At 36.8% G+C, this 25351-nt stretch overlaps 3 protein-coding genes and 1 pseudogene across 4 annotated transcripts; 2 read left to right on the top strand and 2 right to left on the bottom strand.

Annotated features, from left to right (window-relative positions):
- Positions 1-737: 737 nt before the first annotated feature.
- LOC141819810 (large ribosomal subunit protein eL19y-like) lies at positions 738-4781 on the bottom strand (annotated as a pseudogene).
- A 2738-nt stretch (positions 4782-7519) lies between these two features.
- Positions 7520-8843, bottom strand: LOC141819781 (GATA transcription factor 15-like). Of its 2 annotated transcripts, none has more exons than XM_074707033.1 (4): positions 8657-8843; positions 8367-8496; positions 8153-8260; positions 7520-8073 (listed from the first exon to the last, which is right to left on the bottom strand). In XM_074707033.1, exons 2-4 carry the CDS (start codon positions 8400-8402, stop codon positions 7840-7842), a joined length of 378 nt encoding a protein of 125 aa, XP_074563134.1. In that variant the 5' UTR covers positions 8403-8496; positions 8657-8843; the 3' UTR covers positions 7520-7839. The 2 variants fall into 2 exon arrangements, with proteins under 2 accessions (XP_074563134.1, XP_074563135.1); XM_074707034.1 differs by having other exon boundaries at positions 8367-8482.
- A 4194-nt stretch (positions 8844-13037) lies between these two features.
- LOC141819780 (peroxidase 64-like) lies at positions 13038-14414 on the top strand. Its single transcript, XM_074707032.1, has 4 exons — positions 13038-13256; positions 13334-13522; positions 13614-13776; positions 13872-14414. Exons 1-4 carry the CDS (start codon positions 13038-13040, stop codon positions 14264-14266), a joined length of 966 nt encoding a protein of 321 aa, XP_074563133.1. The 3' UTR covers positions 14267-14414.
- Positions 14415-14749: 335 nt separating this feature from the next.
- On the top strand, positions 14750-23792 carry LOC141819717 (callose synthase 3-like). Its single transcript, XM_074706966.1, has 7 exons — positions 14750-14863; positions 14958-15177; positions 20152-20252; positions 23024-23148; positions 23226-23319; positions 23414-23524; positions 23619-23792. Exons 2-7 carry the CDS (start codon positions 14988-14990, stop codon positions 23790-23792), a joined length of 795 nt encoding a protein of 264 aa, XP_074563067.1. The 5' UTR covers positions 14750-14863; positions 14958-14987.
- Positions 23793-25351: the final 1559 nt, after the last annotated feature.

Here is a 25351-nt window from a genome sequence, read left to right as displayed (position 1 = left end):
CCTAAATGTGTATCATTGCATCTCTATAATCATCTATAGAGATTATAGAGATGCAATGATATTTAGTGTGTTTATTATTCTCCAATATAATTATTCATTATTTTTTTACCGTAAAAGTTAAATACAAAAAAATGTAATCGTCTATAAATAATTTAAGATTATTAAAAATTAAAATATATGTGGATAAATCTTTGTGAACTCTAAGTTTGTTTACTCCGAAAGATAAAACAGGAAGAAAAAAGAATTTACAAAACGAAAAAAAAAATCATCGAAGGAAAAGACATGATAAACAAAGAAAGGAAACTAAATCATCTTTTTTTTTACCAAATAAACAGTTGAGAGGAAGAACATTAATTTTATATCATTCATATCATTAATATGATAGTCTAACGATTGTGTAAGATCATCAACAACAACGGCGAGGATATCCTGTTTAATGATAATTTAAAAAATACATATTCATTTAATAATTCAATAAAAAGAAAAGAGGGTTTCTCAAGTTAACCTACCGAACACACCAAGCCTCCCTAGCCCACTAGAATTAAGATAAATGACTTAAAATCCTGCAAAAATTACTAAACTACAATTTTATATTATACCAAATATTAAAAATAATAAAATATACATATATATTTTCCAAAAAATCCGCAAAAATCTACCAGCCTTACCTTCCAAATATCGAAAAGGCAGCACACATACAAACAGGTGGAGCATTTGTTCTAAATGAAGTACAAATATTAAGGCTGTAACCACAGGAAACTGTCAATCAACCAAAATTCAATCCCAGCATTAGAAAACAAAACAGATATTGGTTTTCAAGTCCACCGAAGCAAAACATGGATTTTCGAAGCAAATAAAAAAAAGTTCTAACAATTTGTTCCCGACATGTTACTGCTTGAAGAGCAGGTAAGGAACTACAGCGTCCCCGTGAACCTAATCTGCAAACTGATACTCTACTTCTTAGCTTTCTTGGGAGCTCTGCATGGAAAGCAAACCACCATCAGTGTATGAATAAAATATGTAGGTTTTCGACGTAATTAGGCAAAGAACAGTATCCTTACTCTGTTTGGGCAACAGGTGGTGCAACGGTGAGGCGATCTGCAGGACCCTATTTTCCGCAAAATCAACACAGAAATGTAAGCAAAACAAGGGAGATGGAGCAGTTTTTCATACAAGGGACTGAGAACATAGTAAAAAATTGTTAAGTTTTATCATTCTTCTTTTTTTTTTAATCAAACTTAACGATGGACGAATTAATAGACCATGACCAATTGTAATGAAAGAAAACCTAAAGAAATCATATTGTACCTGAGCAAGGCGTTCCTCCCTCCTCGCAATCTTCCTTTCTCTGCTAGCCTTGCTCTTGGCCCGCTTAGCTTCAAATTGATCTGCCAAAGTCTTCTCTGGCCTTTTCGGCTTTAGATTTGTGGATAGTTTCCATGAGGACCCGCTTGTTCTTAAATACATTACCCTTGACTTTCATGTACATATCATGGTACATGTGCTTGTCGATCTTCTTGGATTCACGGTACTTTTTCAACAAACGCCTCAAGACTCGCATCCTGCGCATCCAAAGTACCTTTGTGGGAAGCCTTGCTTCCCTTGTACCCCTGCGCTTACCTGCAATATGGGAAAAAACATTAAATGAATGTTAAGTAGAGATTTTTTAGAATATAGATAATTACCGTATCCAGAGTGTCGGCCTTTCCTCTTTGCCTCTAAGGCCCTCCTTGCACGAGAACGTGAATGAATTTTGGTTGGCTTCCTTATGATAAAACCATCTTTCACAAGCTTCCTAATATTTTGGCCTGCAGTTGAAAATCTTTGGTTTAGCGAATATATAAATTTTGAACAACTTCAAAAGTGAATGTTTCAATCATAAATAACCAGATTCTGTCCACTAATGCAAACAACGACTCCAAAACCATAATGACAATCCCAAACCCAGGTGAAAAAGGACCTAAAACAGGACCCTAAAAGCTGGGACATAATATGATTTGATAATAAATAATGATGCAAAGAGTATCTCTCATTCCAAATGGGTATTCACTCGCACAGCTTCATTATCTTTGATTGGCAATAACTCTCATAGTGCAACCAATACACGCATGGGATGGGATTCATATTAAATCCCATTGAGATTTTCCATATTTCAGATTACTTGCAGAAATTCTTTCATAGTGATGGTGGCCATAATAAGCATGTGTTGGAAATAACAGAGACAATTGCTATGAAGGCTAAACTGAATCAGCATTGGCCGGTCCTAGTAGCACCAAAATAAAAAATAAGAGAATCTCTACCATGTTCACGCAGGAAAATTCATTTCCACCTGAAAATTTTACCTACTCTTCAAATTTCTCAACAGTGTTAGTATGTAGAGATTAAATGACGACCTGACAAACTCTAGAAGTCATTTTGCCAATGTAGAAAATTCAGAAAGGTTCTTTGAAAACTCAAGTAAATCCTTATGTTGATGGACCATCATCATTTTCAACTGTTTTAAACATGAAAATTGATGATAGTCCATAAGGAATGTGATGTCAAAGCAAACAGGTATAGTAAAATCAAAAGAATTAAATGTAAGCCATGGATAAAGGCAAGGTTGTCAGTCTCACGTTTCCCACATAAACTAGTATAAATATTTTTTGACCAGATGATAAACTCGAGTAATAGAATCATAATTGTCTACAGAATTATTACAAAGTGCAAAAGTAATAGAACCATAGTAATTTATAGAATTATTTCAGTCAAAGTGCAAAACAGATGCATGCTGGAGTTTAATGTGACTATGTATACTGTAAGCTTAAAAAATTTAGGCAGAGAAACAATTAAAACTCTTAAGAGACAGTGTGATAAACAACTAAAAGACGAGGAAGCAGTTAATCACAATTAAGTATAGAAGAAAGTAAGACGGATGCCACAGGCTTACCATAGTGCAAGAAAGAAAATTTCTGCAATGCATCTGCCATTTCAAATTTAGAAATACAATAGAAGCTAAAACTATACTAGGCGACTGACAAAACAGGACAAACTAGGAGAGAGGCAGCTGATGAGAAGATGCCAACATGGTGAAAAGTTGAAGGATTACGAAACAAGAGAAGAAAAGGATTGTTGTAGAACAAGGTGAGATGAAGACAGCAAACAAGAAAAATAAAGTTGAGTGAGAGGTTATGCCTATTCAACATGGCCAGACAGAATATACAAAACTAGACAGATAATGTTTAACAAGCTTCAGTAGGCTCAACAGCCACATAAGTCAACTAGAGTTGAATGGACTCATGAAACCACTTAGAATTCACAAATCACAAGGGCATGAATTGGATCACGAGTCTACAAGAGCCAGGGGTCAGTTCCATGTCTAGGTCCTTTCTGACTAGGTCAAAGTGCCAGTTCATAAACCCGGACATGTAACAAGTTGGCTCATGAATTTGACAAAGTTGGATAAAGGATATGGGATAGAAGTTGGAAACAATTTTTACAGCTGCCGTAATAGATAATGCAGCATGAAAAAAAGGGGTTTGGTGATAGTGGATATACAAGAAACTAGCCTTGAAAGGCTTGTCATTTAAATTTATTATGATGATAATTCATCAGGAAATACTTAAGTCCCAACGCTCCTACAGAAAAATGAAAAGTTCTGGCTCATAACTAAAGTTTTCTATATTTTCCTCCCCTGCATTTCCAAATTGTTACGAGATCATGTAAGATGCCAGAAAATATTATTAATCCAGCGCACATATTCAAGCCACCTACCAATCCATTTGAATATCCCATGAAATTAATCATTAATATTACAAGAAAATTTGCTCAATGTTGCTTGGTGTCCATGTAGGTCTAACATAAACTAACGATGCATGGGTGAAAGAATGTGAAAACGAAGGCTGGGAAACATATAACATTTCATAGAATTAAAAGGGGTTAAAAGAAAGAACACTTGTATTCTCCATAATTAATGCTCTGGTCACTAAGCAACCAAAAAGGCTAATGTGCTAATGCATTGACCTCCGTTGCATTAGGCAGGGAAGAAGCTCCCTGCCATTCGTTTAATTTGATCCTCTGAAGTGATATAATCTCATTCCTCTCACTTCATTTCTTCTCCTTCATTTTCTCTCCATTTTTTTGAATGGAGACCAGCCTCAATTACAGATAAAAAATAATAAATACAACAATACACTAGCCATAGATCTAGAAACAAGTCAAAGTTCACGGGAAAGCAAAAAAAAAACAGCAATATAAGAAACATACCAGATAGTCATGATTTTAAAGGCAAAAAATTTAGGCGCAAAACTTTTTCACCATCCAAAAACCAATAATCTTTAACAAAGTTAAAACATATTTGAAGAATGTCAAGATATTGGCATATGCCGCTAAACCAACGCAAGAAAAGGTCTTCAGGTTTCAAGTATACGACGAATAAATGAACCAATGAAGTGAAATGAGGCGATCTCAGGCGAAAACAAAACCAAGAACGAATCAGCCACAAGCAAACCAATAACTACAGCCAAGGCCAAGCAAACTGAATTAAAATCTAAAAGCCGGCACCTTCCTCTCGTATCGATCAAGTTCAAGGTGAAGATGGAACCTAAGCGAAAAGGAGTTGTGGTCCTTACGGGAATTGGCCATGGAGATCTCGTTGACCTCATTGGGATCGAGCCAGACCTTCCCCCTGCCGCACTTGAGAACACTAGCGGAGAGCCGCTTCTGAAGCTTGAGCGACACCATGAATCCTCTCCCCTTGCTTTCCTCGCGCACAGAGTCAGGACGTGAACAAGGCGGCGGCGGAGGCTATTTGTAAACGAAATGCTGGTCCGTTCCCTATCATTCAATCAATCTAGGGTTTTCATTCAATGGCAAAATTGTAATAATCCTTCCATTACCAGGTTGGGCCATACAAGATTGGGCTGCGGCCTGCTGAATCATTTCATTAATAATAAAACATAAATTATCATTAAATTTGTGAGAATAATTATTTTAAATATATTTTTTTTAAAATATCATCAATAATCTTTTTTTCGGAATAGCACCCACCCATCGATTTTAGTGGAAGGAAGGCGTCCCGGGGGTAATGGTGCAACGGTAGGATATCCGAGTTGTGACCCAGGACGCGCAGTTCGATCCCCAGCTACGGCATATTTACCAGAATTTTCTTCCAAATGGAGAATGCAATCAAAGGATGCTGGGCATCTGGATTGGCCATCGTATGCGCTTTCCGATTTACCCTGGTGACCAGTGGAAAATTTCCGTGAACCGAACCGACCACCCCAGGGATTGAATCCATGAGACTGACTGGGATTTATCATTTTTTTTTTTAAGTAGAAGGAAGGCTATTTATTTTATTTGCACCCATTAGTTTGTAAGAGTTTCAATACAGATTTTGATGAGATCACATGGTTCTTCATATACCTTTATCTTTGAAAACTAAGGAGAGAGATCGTTTATTTATGTTTCTTCATATGTTAAAAATATTAGCTTTCAAAGTTTAGGAAGGATTGTATTTTTTTTTTTTTTACTTTTACTTTTATAGTTTCATCTACATATTAAACTTACGATAAAAATTCATTTGATTGAAAAATAATAATAATGAAAAAATAATCAAAATAGATGGGCACTCAACCATTTTTATTTTTTAGATTATATATGTTGATTTGTTTATTCATTATTTGGTTAATTAAAGGGTCCTGGATTAAAATCCCAATCTTGGTATTTTTAAAATTTTTAAATTAAATATATAGATTAATAGAATTTTAAAATTAAATATATATATATAGAGTAAAAGTGCTCCAACAAAGTGATTCTACCAACTTTTATGTTTTATCCATTCGACTAATGGAGCTCCACTGTGCTCCAATAACCCTTGATCACTAAGAAAATAAATACATATTTAAAGAATATTTTAGATTTTAGAGGCCTAAAATGCTCATATTTTTAAAAGAAAAGCCTTGGAGGGCAATTCATAAAAGAAACGGAAAAGATACAATTCTAATGTTTCATATGATTTGTGTTTTATTCTTAACTACTACTCTTCAGTGTACATGGTACTTTCTGTAAAAAAAAAAAAAAAAAAAGGAATGTTTCATGAGGCCTGCAAAATGATGCCTTGCTCATTAGGTGACAAATCTGAACGCAGGGACAGTGAAGCAGGGAAAATGCCATAGCACAAGACAAGTGAGGGAGCTTAGCAGGCAAGGAGATTTGACTATGTTTAAGCAATTTGACAGATACATACAAAATTTCATACCTTTAATAAGCTGCTTAATGCACCAAGGCAAGCAAGATATAAGTCATTTTTAGCAAGCATCTATCATCACTTGAGCATTAAGAATTATTTGATCAGCTGAAAGAGACAAACTACTACTGGGGCACAAAACTGTCACTATTAGTTTGATAACTGACCTTTTGGAAGGGAAAAGAGAGCATTGCTTCTGCCAAACTGAAGTACCATACCTTATGAAACCATTAGTTGAACCAGGGAAGTTTATTACTGCTACTTGAGCATAATGAATTATTTGCTCAGCTGAAACAATCATACTTCTGGGGTACAACACTGTCACAATTAGTTTGATAACTGACCTTTTGGAAGGGAAAAGAGAGCATTGTTTCTGCCAAACTGAAGTGCCATACCTTATGAAACCATGAGTTGAACCAGGGAAGTTTACCACACTTGAGCATTAAGAATTATTTGAAAACAGTAAAACTAATGCTGGGGCACAAAAGTGTCACTATTAGCTTGATAACTGACCTTTTAAAAGGCACAAGAGAGCATTGCTTCTTCCAAACTGAAGTGCCATACCTTATGAAACCATTGAGTGGAACCAGGAAAGTTTCACTTTTTTAAGCTAACTGGTTGGCCTCTGAGTCCAAATTTTACCCGCTGAACCAACCAATTCAATTTGATTTTAAAACAGTGTAAAACAGTTAGAACCTGTGCATGATTTACCCTGCTTTGCTCTGAATCTTCTTCCCATATTTTTGTTTGTTACAGTGGCATTTAATTGGTGCACATGAATAGAAAAGAAAGGAAAGTTTATTTTTTCTATGGTTCTATTGTAATACTTGGATAAACTGAATGGACCAAACAGGCCAATCAAGTTAATTGGTTGGTCGTGCTAGATGGATCGAGCCATTCCAATAGATCGTGATAGGCAACCCGAGAAGACCAATCAAGTGGAGTAAAATAATGACAATTTAAAGTGGTTGAGCTAAGCGGACAAATTTTGTTAAGTAGGTAGAGCAAGCCAAGTGGACTAACTGTCCTAATCAAATTGATCAAGGTGCACAATTAGTCAGGCATATCAAATGATTGTATTGATCATGTCAAAAGACCAAGTAAATCAAACAAGTTGAATGTGTTTCTATACCAACTAAGCTGAGCATGTGTAGGAGTGCAGATTGAACACTTCAAAACAAACCAAAAGCACCATGTAAGTCATATTGACAAAAAAATAGTCAAACAAAGATCAAACATAGATTGAAACATTCTACTAGTATCACTAAAACCACACGCAAAATAAAATGAATGATTCCCTTTCTCATTTTATTTCACTCCATTTCTAAACTAACTTCGATTCCATTACATACTCTAGTACATTCCATTTGTGTCTGCCAAATGCAACCTAATAGCAGCATTTAGGCATTGACTGCTTGAGGCAATCTGAAGCATAGTGCACAGCATTCTTTTTTGCAAGGACGAAATTGTTGTCTTTTTCATTCAGATTCCACTTGAGAAATAATCTCCATGGAGAATAACAATGAAGTTGGATATTGCATGGATGAATCTACAAGATTGAAGGAAATAGATAATAGAGATGACAAAAGGTGGTGATGCACTCAACTCAAGTCCTAAAGAAAGCCGTAGGAGAGGGTCATGAGGAGGACAGCAGCCTGCTCCTCTTCCCCAATTACGCTCCTCCTCCACCACCTCCTCCAATGCTTCTGAATCACAGATCGCTTCTTTCTCAGTCCCAATCCCGTCATCTGAACCTCGAGGACCAATTCTTTCTTCTCCTTCCTCGTCTTCGTTCCCAGCTCCGTTTTGTTCTTCCGGTACCGGATCCCACACGCGTTGCAGAGCGTCTAAAGAGCAGAAAACAAAAGACCGTAAAGATCGAAGCTTTCAAGCGCGAAGAAAGCCAAATTGGGGGAAAGGTGTTACCTTGGGGCCGGCGGGGCCGGATCGCCAGAGGGGCGTCTCGGTGGTGCGGCATGCCTCGCAGCTCTTGATATCGCAATCGCTGCTACTGGGATTTCCACACTCCGGCGACTGCAGATCGAACAATCAACAATAAATTGGCGATGCGACCGCTATTGCAATCGAGATCCATATGGAAAAAGGTGAAGAAGCAGCGGAATCTCGAAGGCTCACTTACCGTTCTACGATCCGAATCCACTGCGCGCTGATCCATCAAACCAGAGCACAATCCTCCTCCGCGAGTGGCTGCAAGCCTGCGACGACGACAGAGTTCGATCTCCTCCTCGCTCTTTACTGCATTTATTCAACTTTTTTTTGAATAAATTATATTTCGGTAAGAGTAATAAAACAAAAAGATGGCGGGATGGATGCGGGTTTTAATCGGCGTTGCGGCGCGAATTAATAATTGAAAACTACTAGAGCTGGCGTGGATCTGGATCCGCTGTTCTTCCTCCAACAGAGACGTACCTGACCTACGTCATGCGTCGCTCTTTGAAGGGATAGGGTTGCGACCTCGAGTTGGACACATCACACGAGAAACGGCATGCCGGAGAAGTAAGTGTCCGCTGTCCTCTTTGTGACAGTCGACCCGTGAAAGTGGCGGGAAGCGAGAGCAGCGATGACGGCGGAATCTTGCGATAACCCTAGCGGTGGATTCGGCTTCGACCTAGACAGAAAAAGGAAATGACTAAACTGACCTTCTCATTCTTAAGATCGCTCGGCGTTCGTTCGAGATCGAACGGTCAGAGAAGGAGCTGCTGAGAACATGCCAAATTGCATGGTGAGATATGGTATTAAGCTTCGGCACCTTCTTTCTATTAAATTCGTTATTTAATTCTCTTTTTTGTAATAAAAAGGTTTAAATTTAATTAATTATTCACCATTTTTAGTTGTATGAATCTCACGTGGAAAGTGATACGATGGTTTCTCATTATTTAACACGCCTGAAACCATTAAGATAGATAGATGCATGAATATAACATTGAGGTCCCGGGATAATAAAACGCTAGGGCATTCAACAACAGATTAATCAAGTACATCTATAAAGTCAATTGGACCACAAGCTACTTGTATTTTTAAATTTATCCAATGATCGAATCAAAGAGAAAATCATCCATCTCTAAAATCAATTGAGTCTAAAGCACAGATGATTTATTTTCCTAATTCAACTTATATAAAACATCAATCTATTTTTTTAATACACTAATAATCCTAAACAAATCAAATGAACGAGAAAAAATATAGATAGATATTATTTTAGATGTAGGGATATTTGATGAATCTACTGTATAATACATCTTGGGTTGTCAATGTATCTCCTAGGTCAAGGGCATGATTCCTTAATATTATGATTTTTACAAATATTTTAGAGTTTCTAAATAAGTTATACGAGGTAGAATTTGGGTTAGATGTCACAATCATGTTGCTTAGTTTAGTGGTCCTTCTCTCTCTTTTTGACCCGACAAGAACCTTCAAAGTATTGATATTTTGAAAATCATAAAATAAGCAAGTGGCAATCAAGTGTGACCAAATGGGAGTATCACTAAATTTTAAAAACATATGTTATAACATAGTAACGTTGCAGATGCTCTAAGAACCATCAAAGTATTGCTATTATAAAATCATAAAATAAGCAAGTCAATCAAGTGTGATCAAATGAGAGTATCACGAAATTTTAGAAACTTATGTTGCAAATATGGTAGTCCTATGCTCTCGGACAATGATGTAGGGATAAAGTGTCGCAGTTACAGCACATTATAAGGTATTTTCCTTCAGTGGAATAAAAAATACATGGCATTGATTATTAGACGAGGAACTGCATTTACTTTCAAATTTGCTTGGCGGACGGTATGTGAGATCGAACTATCTACCTTTAAAATTAGTAGGATCCCAAGAGTTTAGAAGTGGACACTAAGGACAAACAACTTGCAAACAATATTTTTCAGGCATTGAGTGGAGGGCAAACAAGGGTATCAAGCAATGAGTAGCAACATCCGGTAAGGACGGAGGAGGTCGATTGTCACCGGACTAAAATAGCAAATGAGGAGGTGCATGGTGGAGATTACAACAACTACAATTGTTGAGAAGGAAATAAAGATGAAAGAGGAGACATTTGATGGCGATGGAGGAGCAGGAGGACAGGCTAATCTGGTTCACCAAGGAGAGATTAATCGAAAGTTAATTGGGTCTCCTAATGATAGGCATCACCAAGCGAAGAAAGGAGGAGGACCAATTTAACAACACAATAACCCTACAATAATCATGCTTTATACCAATATACGAGATAATCCTAAAAGTATCACAAAGGACATCTTAAATATAATAGGTAATTCGCAAGGAAAGGCATTCACCCTCTTCTCCTACATCCAAATATTCTATTCAAGTAAACAACATTTGGTCCTTTCTTTTCGGTCTTGTTTTTCCCCTCTTCGATACCAAGAAGAAAATATCGACCTTTTAGTGATGGCTTCGTAATATATAAGCTCTCTCTTTTGTCATGTAAACTTTCATTCCAGGAATAATCGGAGAGAGATGTGTTTTCAGAATGAAAAATTGAAGAGTACTGAATTCATAGAAACAAAAATTAAATATAATTGAAATTTAATTATTTATAAAATTATCTAACCAATCAATCTTTAAACAAAGAAAGAGGTAAGTGAGAGACAGGAAATTAGATTATTTTCTTAAGATGGACGTCCATGAAAAGGTATATATTCAGAAAAATGCAACAAATATCCTAAATATTTGCATTGTAAGTTTTTGTAATATAATCTATCTATATTTCAGGAACTAGAGCCTACAAAAAAGCTATAGAGAAAATATCAAAATATATGGCACAAGATAGTATTGTTAGATGAACATACCGAATCACTAGGAAAATAACAAAATACAAATACAAAGATTTAGTAATTATTATGTACTCACTGAGCTTCTATAGATGACACAAAATGAAATAAAAAAAAAAAAGACAGTAAGGACGTGTTGAAAAATATTTGATGAAATCTATAGTTAGTGAAGTTAAACCAATTATCCAATTTTATAAAATACTTTACATTTACTAGTGATATGATGAAAAAAAATATGTGAATGGAAAAAGGTTGATGGAATTGGTTCCATTGTCTATGAGTTTTTAGATTCGTATTGAACTTTTGAACTGGCTAATTCTATAAATGACTGATTCAACCTACAAAAGTTTTTAATTGATCAATAGTAACAAATCAGAAAATATAAATGGTGCGTTACTTCGCAATCAATATTATAAAATTCTTCCTACAAAAAAAAATAATCCGTAATACATCATAATTAAGAATAGATCCATAAATATTTGATTAACAACAAAACTATCTCGTAATCAAAAGATAGTAGTCCTGCGGCACCATGTATCATCTTTAAACCACAGAGTTGGTTCATCAAAAGATCTCTCTCGATACTTTTTGAATCTGAGATTACTTTGTGAAACTCGATTATCTTCTTCTATGAAATGTTTGCCTTGCATATTTTCTGTGTGATATCCATGTTTTCCATTTTCTAACTGATCCATAACTTTGGCAATTATCTTCCCACTGATCATAATAAGAAAAGTAAATAAGTCATTAAATTAATGCTGTGCATTGATAGCGGCTTGTCTTACTAAACAAGCAAGCACATGCCACTCCGACGCCACCAAATTCTCATAGCCCGGCCGGTCCGATGTCCAATCTAACCTAACCTAACATTGATCAACAAGAACAATCACGTACATGTCAATATATAATTAACTTTATAATCCTTCCCCTCTTTTTCTCGTAAACAAATCAAATATTTACGAGTAAATTGAGTGTTTATACTTCAGTAAGAATTTGTTTATATCATTCAATATATGTAAGCTCGACTTTTACAGACACTATCGAGTTGATATTAGAATGATAAATTTATAATAATAGAGGAATGCGTATCCTTGGGGAGTTAATTTATGCTATTTAGGAGGCAGTTTGATATAATGATTTATTTTTGTTTCAGATGACCTTATCATTTTTTTACAACAATATATACAGGTTCGATTTAGTGAGTATACAACTTATTAAATTAATTAAATAAATTTAAATATATATACATAAACTCATTAATATTCATTAAAAGAAATTATGAATTATTCAGTATCGTGGTCGTCGTCAGGCATCGTCATCGTGGTCCTAGCCGACCACTCCCACCCTCTCCCCCTTGCAAACCATGCACGTACTCCACTCCACTGCAGAAATGCTCAAAGGCGACACATTCCACGACAAAAAAAGAAAAGAAAACAGGACCTGCAATCATTCATCAAACAAAACAATATTTTAACTATCACGAATTTCATCGATTCTTTCTGACTCAGGCTACGACAACTTACATAATGCAGTATGCCTTTCCTACTCCCACTTTGGAGCTCCATGCCTGTTACTGCATCACATCATCGCTTTATATATGCTGGGAGATGAAGCTTGCCGATAAAGCATTATATGTTCTAATTAATGCCTCGTTGATAGTTCAACTCCAACCACCATTTGGACACCCAGTGGTTGACTAATTATCAGATCATTGTACTAGTAGCCTTTGTCGTTGCAAGACTCGATCGACTAGTAGTTGAATGCATAATGAAGAACCTTATCACCATTCATCAGTGAGTGAGTGCTTACAGTTTGTTAGTGAGTCACAATCTCTGCTTGCGAAGGTGCAATCATGAGTCTTTCAAGTAGTTAATTATCCAAAACAAATAATCTACGCTTAGTTGTTCCTGAAACTGTTAAAGAAGAAAAGACAAGCATATATCCTTAATTCAATCCACCTTGAGTATATATATGCTGCATTCCACCTTGGCCTTTCTCATCAAATGAAAGCAGCAATGAGTACTTCCTTAGTCGCTCCTCTTCTCATCTTCTTCACCATCTCTCTCGTTGTCTCGGGCAGTGCATTGAGCATAGACTACTATGCCGAGACCTGCCCGGATGCCGAATTGGCAGTGACTGAGGTCGTGAAGGAGGCCATCGCCAACGACGACACAGTTCCTGCAGCTTTACTTCGCCTGCATTTCCATGACTGCTTCATCAGGGTGCCCTCTCCTTTCTCTCTCGCTCAGTGCGATTGGGTCGGCTGAAGGGTGTTAAGCTTTCGTTCTTATTGTCGCAGGGCTGCGATGCTTCTGTGTTACTGAAATCGAGGGGAAGAGACAAGGCAGAGAAAGACGGCCCGCCTAACGAATCACTCCACGCGTTCTACGTCATAGACCATGCCAAGAAGGCAGTGGAGAAGATGTGCCCTGGCGTCGTTTCTTGCGCTGACATTTTAGCATTGGCTGCTAGAGATTCAGTTGCATTGGTAAGTCAACTCAAACCAACAGTTTGGTCACCTTGTTCTTGTTCGATCGTTCACTCCATGCACAATACTTTATGCTTTAATTGGAGTGTAGTCAGGTGGACCAACGTGGGAGGTTCCAAAGGGAAGAAGAGATGGAAGGGTTTCCAGAGCCAACGAAACAAATCAGCTCCCAGCTCCGACCTTCAACTTCACACAGCTGAAGCAGAGCTTCTCACAGAGAGGACTCTCCACCAAAGACTTAGTAGTGCTCTCAGGTAAAGAAGAATTTTGGTGAACTTTCCTAGTCAGCTGCAAAGTATATACATGAGAGAGGTCAATCATTGAAGCCTTTTCCATTGCCTTGTCGAAGGAGGGCACACCTTGGGCTTCGCTCACTGCTCCTCCTTCCAGAACAGGATCCACGACTTCGACACGGCCAGCGACGTGGACCCCACGCTGGACCCGAGCTTCGCGGCGCGTCTGCAGGAGATCTGCCCTGCCCAGAACAGAGTGAAGAGCGCGGGGTCAGCCATGGACACCACCTCCACGGCGTTCGACAACACCTACTACAAGCTGCTGCTGCAAGGGCAGGGCTTGTTCTCTTCGGACGAGGCCCTTCTGACCCACCCTAAAACCGCAGGGTTTGTGTCCCAGTTCGCAAGCTCACAGGAAGAATTCTTTGAGGCCTTCGTGAAGTCTATCGTCAGGATGGGAAGTTTAGAAGGTGGAGAGGAAGTGAGGCAGAATTGCAGGGTGATTAATTAATTGAAAGTGATTGGATTTCGGTTGTGGTGAAGTACTGCTACTCGAACTTTAATTTATATAATATGTTTGTTTATATTTGAGTGGGAGAATCGAATGAAATGAAAAGCACAACGATAAAATTGTTGATCTTTGATCTTTCCTCGGGACTTTGATTATGTAAGATTATTGAAAGTTTGTTTGTCATATATAATAATGTATATGGTAAGAGCCCATCCACGATATGTAACTTAAAAATGCAAGTAAGCTTACAGTAAAGATTGTTTAACATAAATATAAACAATTAATCCAACACAATTAATACTAGCATTTTTAGCCAGCAACAAAACGCGGGGCCCAGTTGTCTAGCCCACTCGTCTTCTCATAGTCCACCACGTGTCGGTCGCACTCCGTCACTCTCTTTTTTTCCTTTCCCCTTTCCGATTGATGCCATAAAACCGCGCGTAGTAAATAGACAACGACACTCCCTCTCACTGTGCTCTACGACTTTACCCTTCTTTCGCTTCTCTTCTCCTAGGGTTCCATTCTACTCCTCTCCCGTCTCCACTCCCCTCGAGATCTCGCCGCTCCTCCCATGCCGAGCTCCCGCTTCAGCCTCCGGTAAAGTCTTAGCCCCATTCGGAGCGCAGCTCGCTTGCTTTGTGCTCTCGTTGCTGTTTGTTTCCTCATTTTTTGGTCTTTGGGTTGCTGTTAGCTGAGTGTGCTTGGAGGACGCCGAGGGGAGATGTCTTCGTCGAAAAGGGCGATGGAGGATCAGCCGGTGCCCAGACGGATTCTTCGGGCGCAGACGATGGGTAGTCTTGGGGAGTCCAACTTCGACAGCGAGGCCGTGCCTTCGTCCCTTGCCGAGATTACACCCATTCTTCGAGTCGCCAATGAAGTCGAGTTACAGAACCCGCGTGTTGCTTATCTCTGTGAGTTATTTTCTTGCTCGCCTCTTGGCTCAACGAATTCGAGTTACAGAACCCGCGTGTTGCTTATCTCTTAATCTCTGAGTTGTTTTCTTGCTCGCTTCTTGGCTGCTAGGCCCCGAGTCTTGATATTGGGTTGATTCTCGCAGCGCAGCTAATCATTTGTATGTTTGTTTGCCTTTATGGGCGGTTGAACTTTGCCTTTTTCTATCTCTTTGTTTTGCTTGAGTTGCTATTGTCTCGTTAGGATCATGGCCAGTACCAATCTTAGGATCACTGCCAGTGCCAATCTAAGCTATTTTTTACTTACATTTTTCAAAGTGCTTAAAAACAAATTTCTGATCCACTGCATTTAGATAACTCTGATAAAAATTTTGAAATAATTTTGATTGGATTATCCCCCGCTAATATCTCTCTCAATCTAACAAGTTCCACCTAAGATTTATATTTTAGGGACACTCATCACCTACAAGTATGACAAAAAAATACACTTTTGCCTAAACATGTGACTTGATTGAAAGGAAATTTGAAATGGAAGACTATGGTGCAGGAAAAAACATAAGTACACATTTTTTTGTTTAAAGTGAATTTATATAAGTATTTCAACATGACAATTGAAGCTACATGAGTATCTAACCAGCATTCTGTAGCGCTTTATGTCCTACTAATCTCAGAGAGTTTTGTTGCTAAAATCTATCAGTAGCCAAGGCATATATTAGTTATCTTGTTGACATCTTCAAATTTATTTTAACATAGTATAAGTTGCAAGTAATAGGAAATTAACCCATGAGCTCTTATCTATTGACCTAATGGCCCATGGTACATTGTAGTGTGTTAAATTTGGATATTTACTTGCATGTAATTTCAATAATGCAAGAAATGGACTCCTTTGAATAAAAGATTTTTGAGTTGGAGGAAGTGGAATATATTAAATTAAACCAATATATACGGTTAAATCCTTGTATATATAAATTGTTATTAGTGTCATTGATGATAGGCAAATGTGCTATTTTTACAAGGAATTCAATCTCATGTAATTGTTGTAGGCTAAGAGATCAAAATATATTCCAATCCTCCCTTTTTTACTATCGTGCTTGTTTGTCGTGCTTGTTGCTTATGTCAAAACCATAAACTTCAAAATAAGAAACTTGTCTAGTTTATGATCATGGCCAGTGCTAATCTAAGTTGTTACCATCATGTTTCTTATTTGAAAATCATAAATTTCAAATAACAAACCTATCTGGTTTACATTCATGGCTAGTGTCAATCTAAGCTGTTACTAGCACGTTTCTTATTTGAAAACCATAAACTTCATATAAGAAACCTGTCCGGTTTACCATCATGGCCAGTTCCAATCTAAGATGTTATTATCAGGTTTCTTATTTGAAAACTATAAATTGCAAATAGGGTTATGATCATGGCCAGGTTTTTTATTTGACAACTATAAACTTCAAATAAGAAACATGTCTGGTTTACGATCATGGCTAGTGCCAATCTAAGTTGTTAGTTGTTACTATTGATTTTTTTATTTGAAAACCATAAATTTCAAATAAGAAATCTGTCTTGTTTACGATGATGGCAAGTGCCAATCCAAGCTATTGCTATCAGGTTTCTTATTTGAAAACTATAAACTTCAAATAAGAATCCAACAATATGCAAAGTTAAAATTCTTATATAAATAAACCATATTAAATTCAACTTCACGCAAATAACTCAAACAAATAGACATAAATATTTTGCAAGGTTAAATATGTTCAGAAGTAATAACTTATGAAATGAAAAAAAACATAGTTCATTAAGATGCTCAAAATTTAGTTTAAAATAAATTCTAATGTAAAAATACATACCCTTTCTAACTTTTGTAAAAGTGCAATTTTAAATTGACGTACATCTCGTCCACTTGAAGTTGGATCTAAACGGTGAGCTTTTTTAAAAGCAAAAAATTACTTAGTTCAGTAGTGAAAATATCAATAACGGAAGAAAATAGATGTTGAACATAGAGCAAGGTCTATAATATTTTCTCTACGAACTAGGTTGGTTTTTTGCTTTTGAGAAAGCTCATTGTTGGGATCCATCTTCGAATGGACGAGGTGTTCGTCAATTTAAGATTGTACTTTTACCGAGGTTAGAAAGGGTGTGCATTTCAACATTAGAATTCATTTTAAGCTAAATTTTGAGCATCTTAATGAAGTATGATTTTTTTCATTTCATAAATTATTACTTTTGAAAATATTTAACCTTGCAAATATTTATGTTTATTTGTTTAATCATTTGTATGTAGTTGAATTTAATTTAGTTTATTTATATAAGAATTTTAACTTTTGCAGATTGTTGGATTCTTATTTGAAGTTTATGGTTTTCAAATAAGAAATCTGTTTAGATTGACAGTGGCCATGATCGTAAACCAGATAGGTTTTTTTATTTGAAGTTTATGGTTTTCAAATAAGAAACCTGATAGTAACAACTTAGATTACACTGTGCCATGATTGTAAACTAGACAGGCTTTTTATTTGAAATTTATAGTTTTCAAATAAAAAATGTGATAGTAAGAGCTTAGATAAGCACTGACCATGGTCCTAAACCAAACATGTTTGTTATTTGAAGTTGTTAGTAACAACTTAGATTGTCACTGGTCATGATCGTAAACCAGAAACGTTTGTTATTTGAAGTTTATGGTTTTCAAATAAGAAACTTGATAATAACAGCTTAAATTGGCACTGGCCATGATCGTAAATTAGACACGTTTGTTATTTGAAGTTTATGGTTTTCAAATACGAAACCTCATAATAACAGCTTAGATTGGCACTGGCCATTGTAAATCAGATAGGTTTGTTATCTGAAATTTATGGTTTTCAAATAAAAAACCTGATAATAACAGCTTACATTGGCATTGTTCATGATTGTAAACCAGACAAGTTTGTTATTTAAAGTTTATGATTTTCAAATATGCAACCTGATAGTAACAACTTATATTGGCACTAGCTACGATTATAAACTAGACAGGTTTCTTATTTTGAAGTTTATGGTTTTGACATAAGCAATCAGCATGACAATAAGCACGACAGTAAAGAGAGGGAGGAGGATTAGAATATATTTTGTTCTCTTAGTCTACAACAATCACATGAGATTGTGTTCATTGTAAAAATAACTCATTTGCTTGTCATCATTGATACCAATAAGAGTCTATATATACAAGGATTTAACTGTAGTTTAATTTAATATATTCCACTTCCTTCAACTAAAAATGTTTTGTTCAAAGTTGTCCATTTCTTCCATTATTGAAATTATATGCAAGTAAACATCTAAATTTTACACACTACAATATACCATGGGCTGTTAGGTCAGTAGATAGGAGTTCATGGGTTAGTTTCCTAATACTTACAACTTGTTCTATGCTTAAAATAAATTTGAAGATGCCAACAAGATATCTGATATATGCCTTGGCCACTGATAGATTTTAGGAACGAGACTCTTTGAGATTAGTAGGCCATGAAGTGCTATGGATGTTGGTTAGATACTCATGTAGTTTCAATTGACGTGTTGAAGTACTTATATAAGTTCACTTTTAATAAAAATGTATACCTGTATTTTTTTCTCGCACCATACCCTTCCATTTAAAATTTAACTCTTCAATCAAATCAGCCACATGTTTAGGCAAAAGTATATTTTTTGGATACTTGTAGGTTATGAGTGTCGCTAAAATATAAATCTTAGGCGGAACTTGTTAGATTGAGAGAGATGTTAGAGGGGGATAGCCCAATCAAAATTATTTCAAAATTTTTATTAGATGTATCTAAATGCAGTGAAGTTGAAATTTGCTTTTGGGCACTTTTAAAAATGCAACAGAAATAAATTTTTAAGATGTTTGATAAACCCAACGGAAATAAGATGATTTCAAAATGTAAAGGATATGTTTGAGAAGAATATATAGCCAAAATGATTAACAAAATTTCAGACAATGGAAGTACTAAATTAAAAGATTTGTGCAAAGAATAAAAATCTAGTGCAATAAGAAAATGAAAATAAACATAAGCATTTATGTGGTTTGTACAACATAGCCAATGGACTCTGAAGGTGAGTCGCTCTTTGAAAATCTGTTATTTTTTTCAAATAAAAATCTTTTGAAGATGAAAAAGCCTTTTGCAAAAACCGATTACAACAGAATGAATATATAAAGGAAAGAAGATGAAAATTTTAAGCTCAAAACCAGAACAAGAAAAGTAACTAAAATAATAAATCAAAACATCGCAAAAGATGAAAGAACTTCAATGAAGTGTAGTAGGATCTTGCTGTGGGTGGAGCACTTGGAACTTGAAGAGACACATTTAAGATGGTATGAGTATGTACTTAGGCATCCAATAAATGTCCTAGTTAGGCGATGTAAGGTTATGACAAATATAACAGATAAATGATGATGTAATAAGGGATTAAGCCCAATAGCATATGAGGATCCATATAATTGACCCCACTTAATGGGATAAAGGTTTGATTGTTATTGTTGCATGTAGTGATTATTCTTCCCTTCCAGATTGCAGTGCATTTTCATATCTATCACTATAGGTTGCATTAAAACTCATTGTTCAATGAGTGAAGCTTAGATTGAAATTTTTGTACTTGTGGTTCTCATGTTGAAAGCTATCAATTAGATGTTGAACATGGAACAAGTAAGAAAAATTGCTTTGTTGAATGCGCTAAACAGCTAAGCACTTTACTTCAGTTTGTAAGATGGTTGTTTGGAAGAAAATCTGTTGGTGCAACATATCCACAGGACTGTAATTAAACAATGCTCAATGCATGCAGGGAGTACTCTCCCCTTGTCAATTCCTTTCCTTATTTACTTAGTTTACATATATTGATTCTTAAATTTCTGAATGTTATGTAGTGTTGTTTATTTTACTTTGTGCACCTTGTCAATATACTTATCGATACCGATAACTGTAATAAGATACGTGATTGATATTTTCTCTGCCGAACTAGGTCGTTTTTTTGCTTTTGAGAAAGCTCATCGTTTGGATCCGATTTCGAGTGGACGAGGTGTTCGTCAATTTAAGACTGCACTTTTACAGAGGTTAGAAAGGGTATGTATTTCTATACTAGCATTCATGTTAAGCTAAATTTTGAGTATCTTAATGAATTATGTTTTTTTTTCTCCATTTCATAAGTTCTTACTGTTGAACATATTTAATCTTGCAAATATTTATGTCTATTTGTTTAACTCATTTGTGCAAAGTTGAATTTAATATAGTTTATTTATATAAGTTTAACTTGGCAGATTGTTGGATTCATGTCTGGATCAACCATCAAACAGTATAGTTTTTAAATTTATCAAACATATGTCAAAATTGGCTGAGAGTTGAATTTATTAGAGTGGTAGATGGAAAGAATAGAGAGTGGGTAAAAAAATGTCGACTGAAGTCAATGTGATGAAAAATGGTTAAATAAATTTGAATTTATTATTTATATAACTTTGCAAGCTCAAGGGTGGGATAAGATTTATGCAACTCCTAGTAGTCGGAAAGAATATTGTTTGATGACAACTATGATGTTAGAAATCAGTAAAAGTGGCAAAACCAATGACAATTGCCAATTCATCATAATATTCTGATTTCAGTGCATAATTCCTGTTTGAATTGCTTGCCATTATTTTATGCATTGATTTATTGGGACATTCTCCACTGTTTGCATATGGGAAAAGGGCCACATATCTTAACATGAATTCCATGGTAATATTTAACTTATACTATGACTAAGGGCCACTGAAGGATATTAAGTTATAAAGATATATGACAAAATCCTTAACATGCCAGCCTTCTTGAGCATATCTGATACAAACTTGTACTAGAAGAGGATAAGAACCGATCAACAACCAACAACCAAGCCTTATCCCACTAGGTGGGGTTGGCTTACAAGAGGATAAGAAGCTGCTCATTAATTTTTCCCCACATAACTCAGGTAGGTTCTGGAGTATTAGTTGCTTGTGTACTGAGATGATCCAACTTCCCTAGACCCATAAATCTTCTGCGAATTATGAAGGATGGCTCTTTCCATTCAACTTCTCAATGGTAATCATCATGGATCTTAAGAGGGCAGAGGAGTCTAAAACTAGAGGCATTGGATGTGGATGAGAATGAGGTTGACATTGGGGGCTGCCTTGAAGTTTGTGCTGATTAATGTGACAGAGACAATGCATTGTTGATATTGAGGTAGGGTTCCAGACTTGAAATTTTGTGCATGGACCAAGTGGAGATAGGAAAAAAATTTAGTTCTTTTATTTGTAATGTGAGAAGGGATGAGACAAGTGGATAAGCAAAATGTTGAGCTAGGGCTCTGGGAGAGTTTTTAGCGTGTCACCTGCGGTGACTCACCTATGCTGGCCAGTACTAGGTAGCCTACGGAAGATATGTGAGCAATGTTGCGAACCTGGAAGTGACGTGCTGATGTGCAGCTCGTACGAAAGAGACCTGAGCTTGTGTGTGGGAGTCCTAATTGAAACCAGGAGCAGATGCAGTTGGTATGTGGCGCCTGCAGAAGAGATGCAATATGGAACACGAGAGTCAGGTGTCGCGAACCAGGAAATTATCATGAGTGGAAACCATGAAGAGCTCAATGGTGGAAATAAGATAGTACAGGGAGATATTGTGCGAAGTAAAAGATTATGTGAAGAATTGCAACTTTGATGATCTGGGGATGATGTCAAAGTTTGTTGTGCAAGTGTCTACATAGAAATTTTTGGCTTTAATGATGTAGGATGATATTGAAGTTTGTTGTGCAAGTGTCTGAATGATGTGGGATCATGTATTCTTTAAGCATATACAAATTCCGTCACTACAAATAAAATTTTTGTCTGCTTACTGTAGGGTAACATCATTTTTTATAAATAAATAAATAAATGGTACAATAAAAGATATTTTGAGAAGAAAAGTTTTGATCACGTAGATATCTGTTCATATCACCTCCTTCGTTGGGGATGTCATGGGAATGGTGGAAGCGGGTGGCCGGTGACAATGCTCGATAGTGGAGGTGATGATGATGAATCCCTTGAGGCTAAATAGGCTAGCGGCAAGGCTTTACAGAGAATTGTGCGTGAGGCACAAATGATGTGAATGACGATGTTTCAATGGTGTTATATTGGCATTGCCTAATTAAATTGCATGCATATTCCTTATGTGTTTGGGGAGCCAGAGGAGCTAGCGTTGATGAAGAAGACCTGGTCTTATCATTTGGAAAAGCTAGGGAGGAACTAGGGTTGTCGCTAGTGGGGCGATGCGACTACAAAACCCAGTGAAGGGCTTGCAGAGCTCTGCTGATGGTGGAGCTAACGATTTTAGAAGGCAGAGCTGTTTGCAAAATGGGACGTAAGGCTTCACTGTGTGGATGGAGTCTCATCTGGTCAAGAGATTCTTGTGAAGTGGGAAGGGTTGTGCAGATTGTGATACTGAAACATGAACATGATTAGGGAATTAACATCAAGAACAAATCAGGAATTTAACTGTGATACCAATTGATGCATCTTGAAAAATCAAACTGCGGAAAAAAACTCAAACTCACCAAAGAGGATAATTTTATAAACTAGACGATTTCAATATGTGATCCTAACCTGTTTTATAGATTGACAACTAGACCAATTCTTTGTAAAATAGCAACTTTTCATTCCCAAAGAAAAAAACTCACACACGCTTTTCTAAGAAAAAAAATATAAACAATCTCTTAAAGATTTTCATTCTAAAACAATATCCTGAAGTATTATTATAATGATTTAAACAACTTAATAATTTAAAATAGGATTTTAAATCCTAACTGCGATAATGTGTTTGAGAATATTTGTTAGATTATTGTCTCATATTATCAGGAAAATGATCCTACACTAAAGGGAAGAGTCCAAAGAAGTGATCCACGAGAAATGCAAAGCTTTTACCGAGACTACCATAAGAAGTATATCCAAGCACTCCAAAGTGCAGTGGATAAAGCTGATCGGTAAATAAGATGTAAAATTTGCTTTATTTTGCTGTCTATTATGCAATTGTTTTGACGTGTTAGTTTGTTTTAATTAGTGCTCAACTTACTAAAGCATATCAAACTGCTGCTGTATTATTTGAAGTTTTAAAAGCTGTTAATCAGACGAAATCTCTTGAAGTGGAACCTGAGGTAAAAAAGCCTAAATTTTGGTTATCATGTCATATTACTAACCTAAAAATTGATATGATGTGGACATCTCCAATAATGTTTGCAAGCAATACAGATATTGGAAACTCACAATAAAATAGAGGAAAAGACCAAAACTCTCGGCCCATACAATATTCTTCCTTTTGACCCAGATAGTGCAAATGAAGCTATTATGTGCTATCCAGAGGTATTATCCTTACTTTCTTAGTTTTATTCAAATGGATTATCTGTACGGTTTTGTAAATCTGATTTGGCATATCCATGTTCTTTTTTAAATTTAGATTCAAGCAGCTGTATTTGCCCTTCGAAACATAAGGGGTCTTCCATGGCCGAAGGATTACAAGAAGAAATCTAATGCAGACCTATTAGATTGGCTTCAGATTATGTTTGGATTTCAGGTAAGGATGCACCTTTGGTTACTTTTCTCTCTATCAGAAACAAACATAAAGAATTAGATAGTCCATATTCACCTAAATTTGTCAGTAAGTGCAAAGGCAAGCAAGTGAACAAGTTGTTGATAACAAGTATAGAATGGAGCATATGAACATCAAACCCTGTTTACCACAACATTATTAAAAAATCTTGAAGCTTTCAGAAAAAGGAAAATCACAGAATGTATTTACATTTTGTATGCAAAGGATAGATCGACCGGTTCATGTATAGGTTGATATGAGTATAGGTCCCATTATTTCTTGCAACCTACTAACAAACGCCAAGAAGAGTTCAACAGCACGAATTTTCTACAGAAATCTGAGTTCCCAGATCCGGAGTCACTGTAGTTTCAGGGGGAAAAAAATACAGGTGGAAAAAGTTTACTTTGTGGAGGCTTTCAGGCCAGGGGACCGGAGTCCGGTATCCTTTCGGCGGCGGGACAAGGCAGAGTGGCGTATCCTCCGGCAGCGGGCAGTGGCGCTCGCGGTAGAAGTTCATCTCCCGACTCAGCTGGCTGTTCAGACGAGGGTCCTCGCAGGGCATATTGTCCACCTCGTCCGCCGAGCAGGTTTCGATGACGACGACTCGACCGCCAGCGGAGGAAGAGGAGGAAGAAGAAGACGAAGAAGAAGAAGGCGGGTCAAGGATGGAGAGGACGCGCTGGCGCTCGCGGGGATCGGAGTTGGAGGACTGGGCGACGGCGCGGCGCCCGGTGGCGGCGAGCGAGTCGCCGAGGGAGGTGAAAAGGAGGAGGAAAAACACGAGGACAGCGGAGAAGAAGGCAGCGGCAGCGAGGTCGAGAAGCGTCCACTGGCGCGACATCGGCGAGCGCCTGCCCGGCGGGAGGCTGAGATGGCCCATGTCAAGATCGCCGGCCAAGATCCGATCTTTCTCTTTCGCCCTCCCTCCTGGAGTGAGTGGTTACAGTGAGATCTCACTCACTCTCTCACTGTGTTTGAGTGGAAGGGGGGAAATGGGAAGTGGGTCTGGTAAAATAGCAAATTGACAGGAAACGAAAGGAACAGTAAATGTAGGTGGTTAATTATAAATATGGTATAAATTGTTGGGCCCATGGGCCGCCCAATAAAAGCCCACTAGATGAGGGTGGCTCGCTTCCCTTGGCTACGACGTGTCTTTTTCTAACAGATCGAACGAACTCAGAGTTTTTCGATCAGTTAAATAAATAAATAAATAAATATGAATTAGATAGAGTGGTGTATGTGATCATTTAATATATTTATTATAGACAGAAATTATAAACTAGCTTCCAAAATCAAAATGCAATGCACCAACGGGCCAAAATCTAGTAAAATGCATCACCAAATTTCAATCATTACTTTGCCACCCAATTAATTGTTTCTATATACTCAGTCCCCCACCACATTTATGCTATGATTCATGAATCCGTTGGATGGCGGATTCCATTTGGAGAGCAAATTTGATCATGCGTGTTTTTTTTTAAATTTATTTATCGAGTATATGAAAATCTCTTTAGCATTCCACGCTTGCATGAATCCATGATTGGAAGTGAATTGTGAGAAACCAAATAGAAATGGTGGATCATAATCTATCAGATACTACA

This window comes from Curcuma longa, unplaced genomic scaffold (assembly GCF_044706935.1).
Source record: "Curcuma longa cultivar G26 ecotype Majalengka, Jawa Barat unplaced genomic scaffold, ITB_CL_G26_1.1 utg18532_np1212_1030455_RagTag, whole genome shotgun sequence".
NCBI lineage: Eukaryota > Viridiplantae > Streptophyta > Magnoliopsida > Zingiberales > Zingiberaceae > Curcuma > Curcuma longa.
This window is presented reverse-complemented; position numbering and strand designations above follow the sequence as displayed.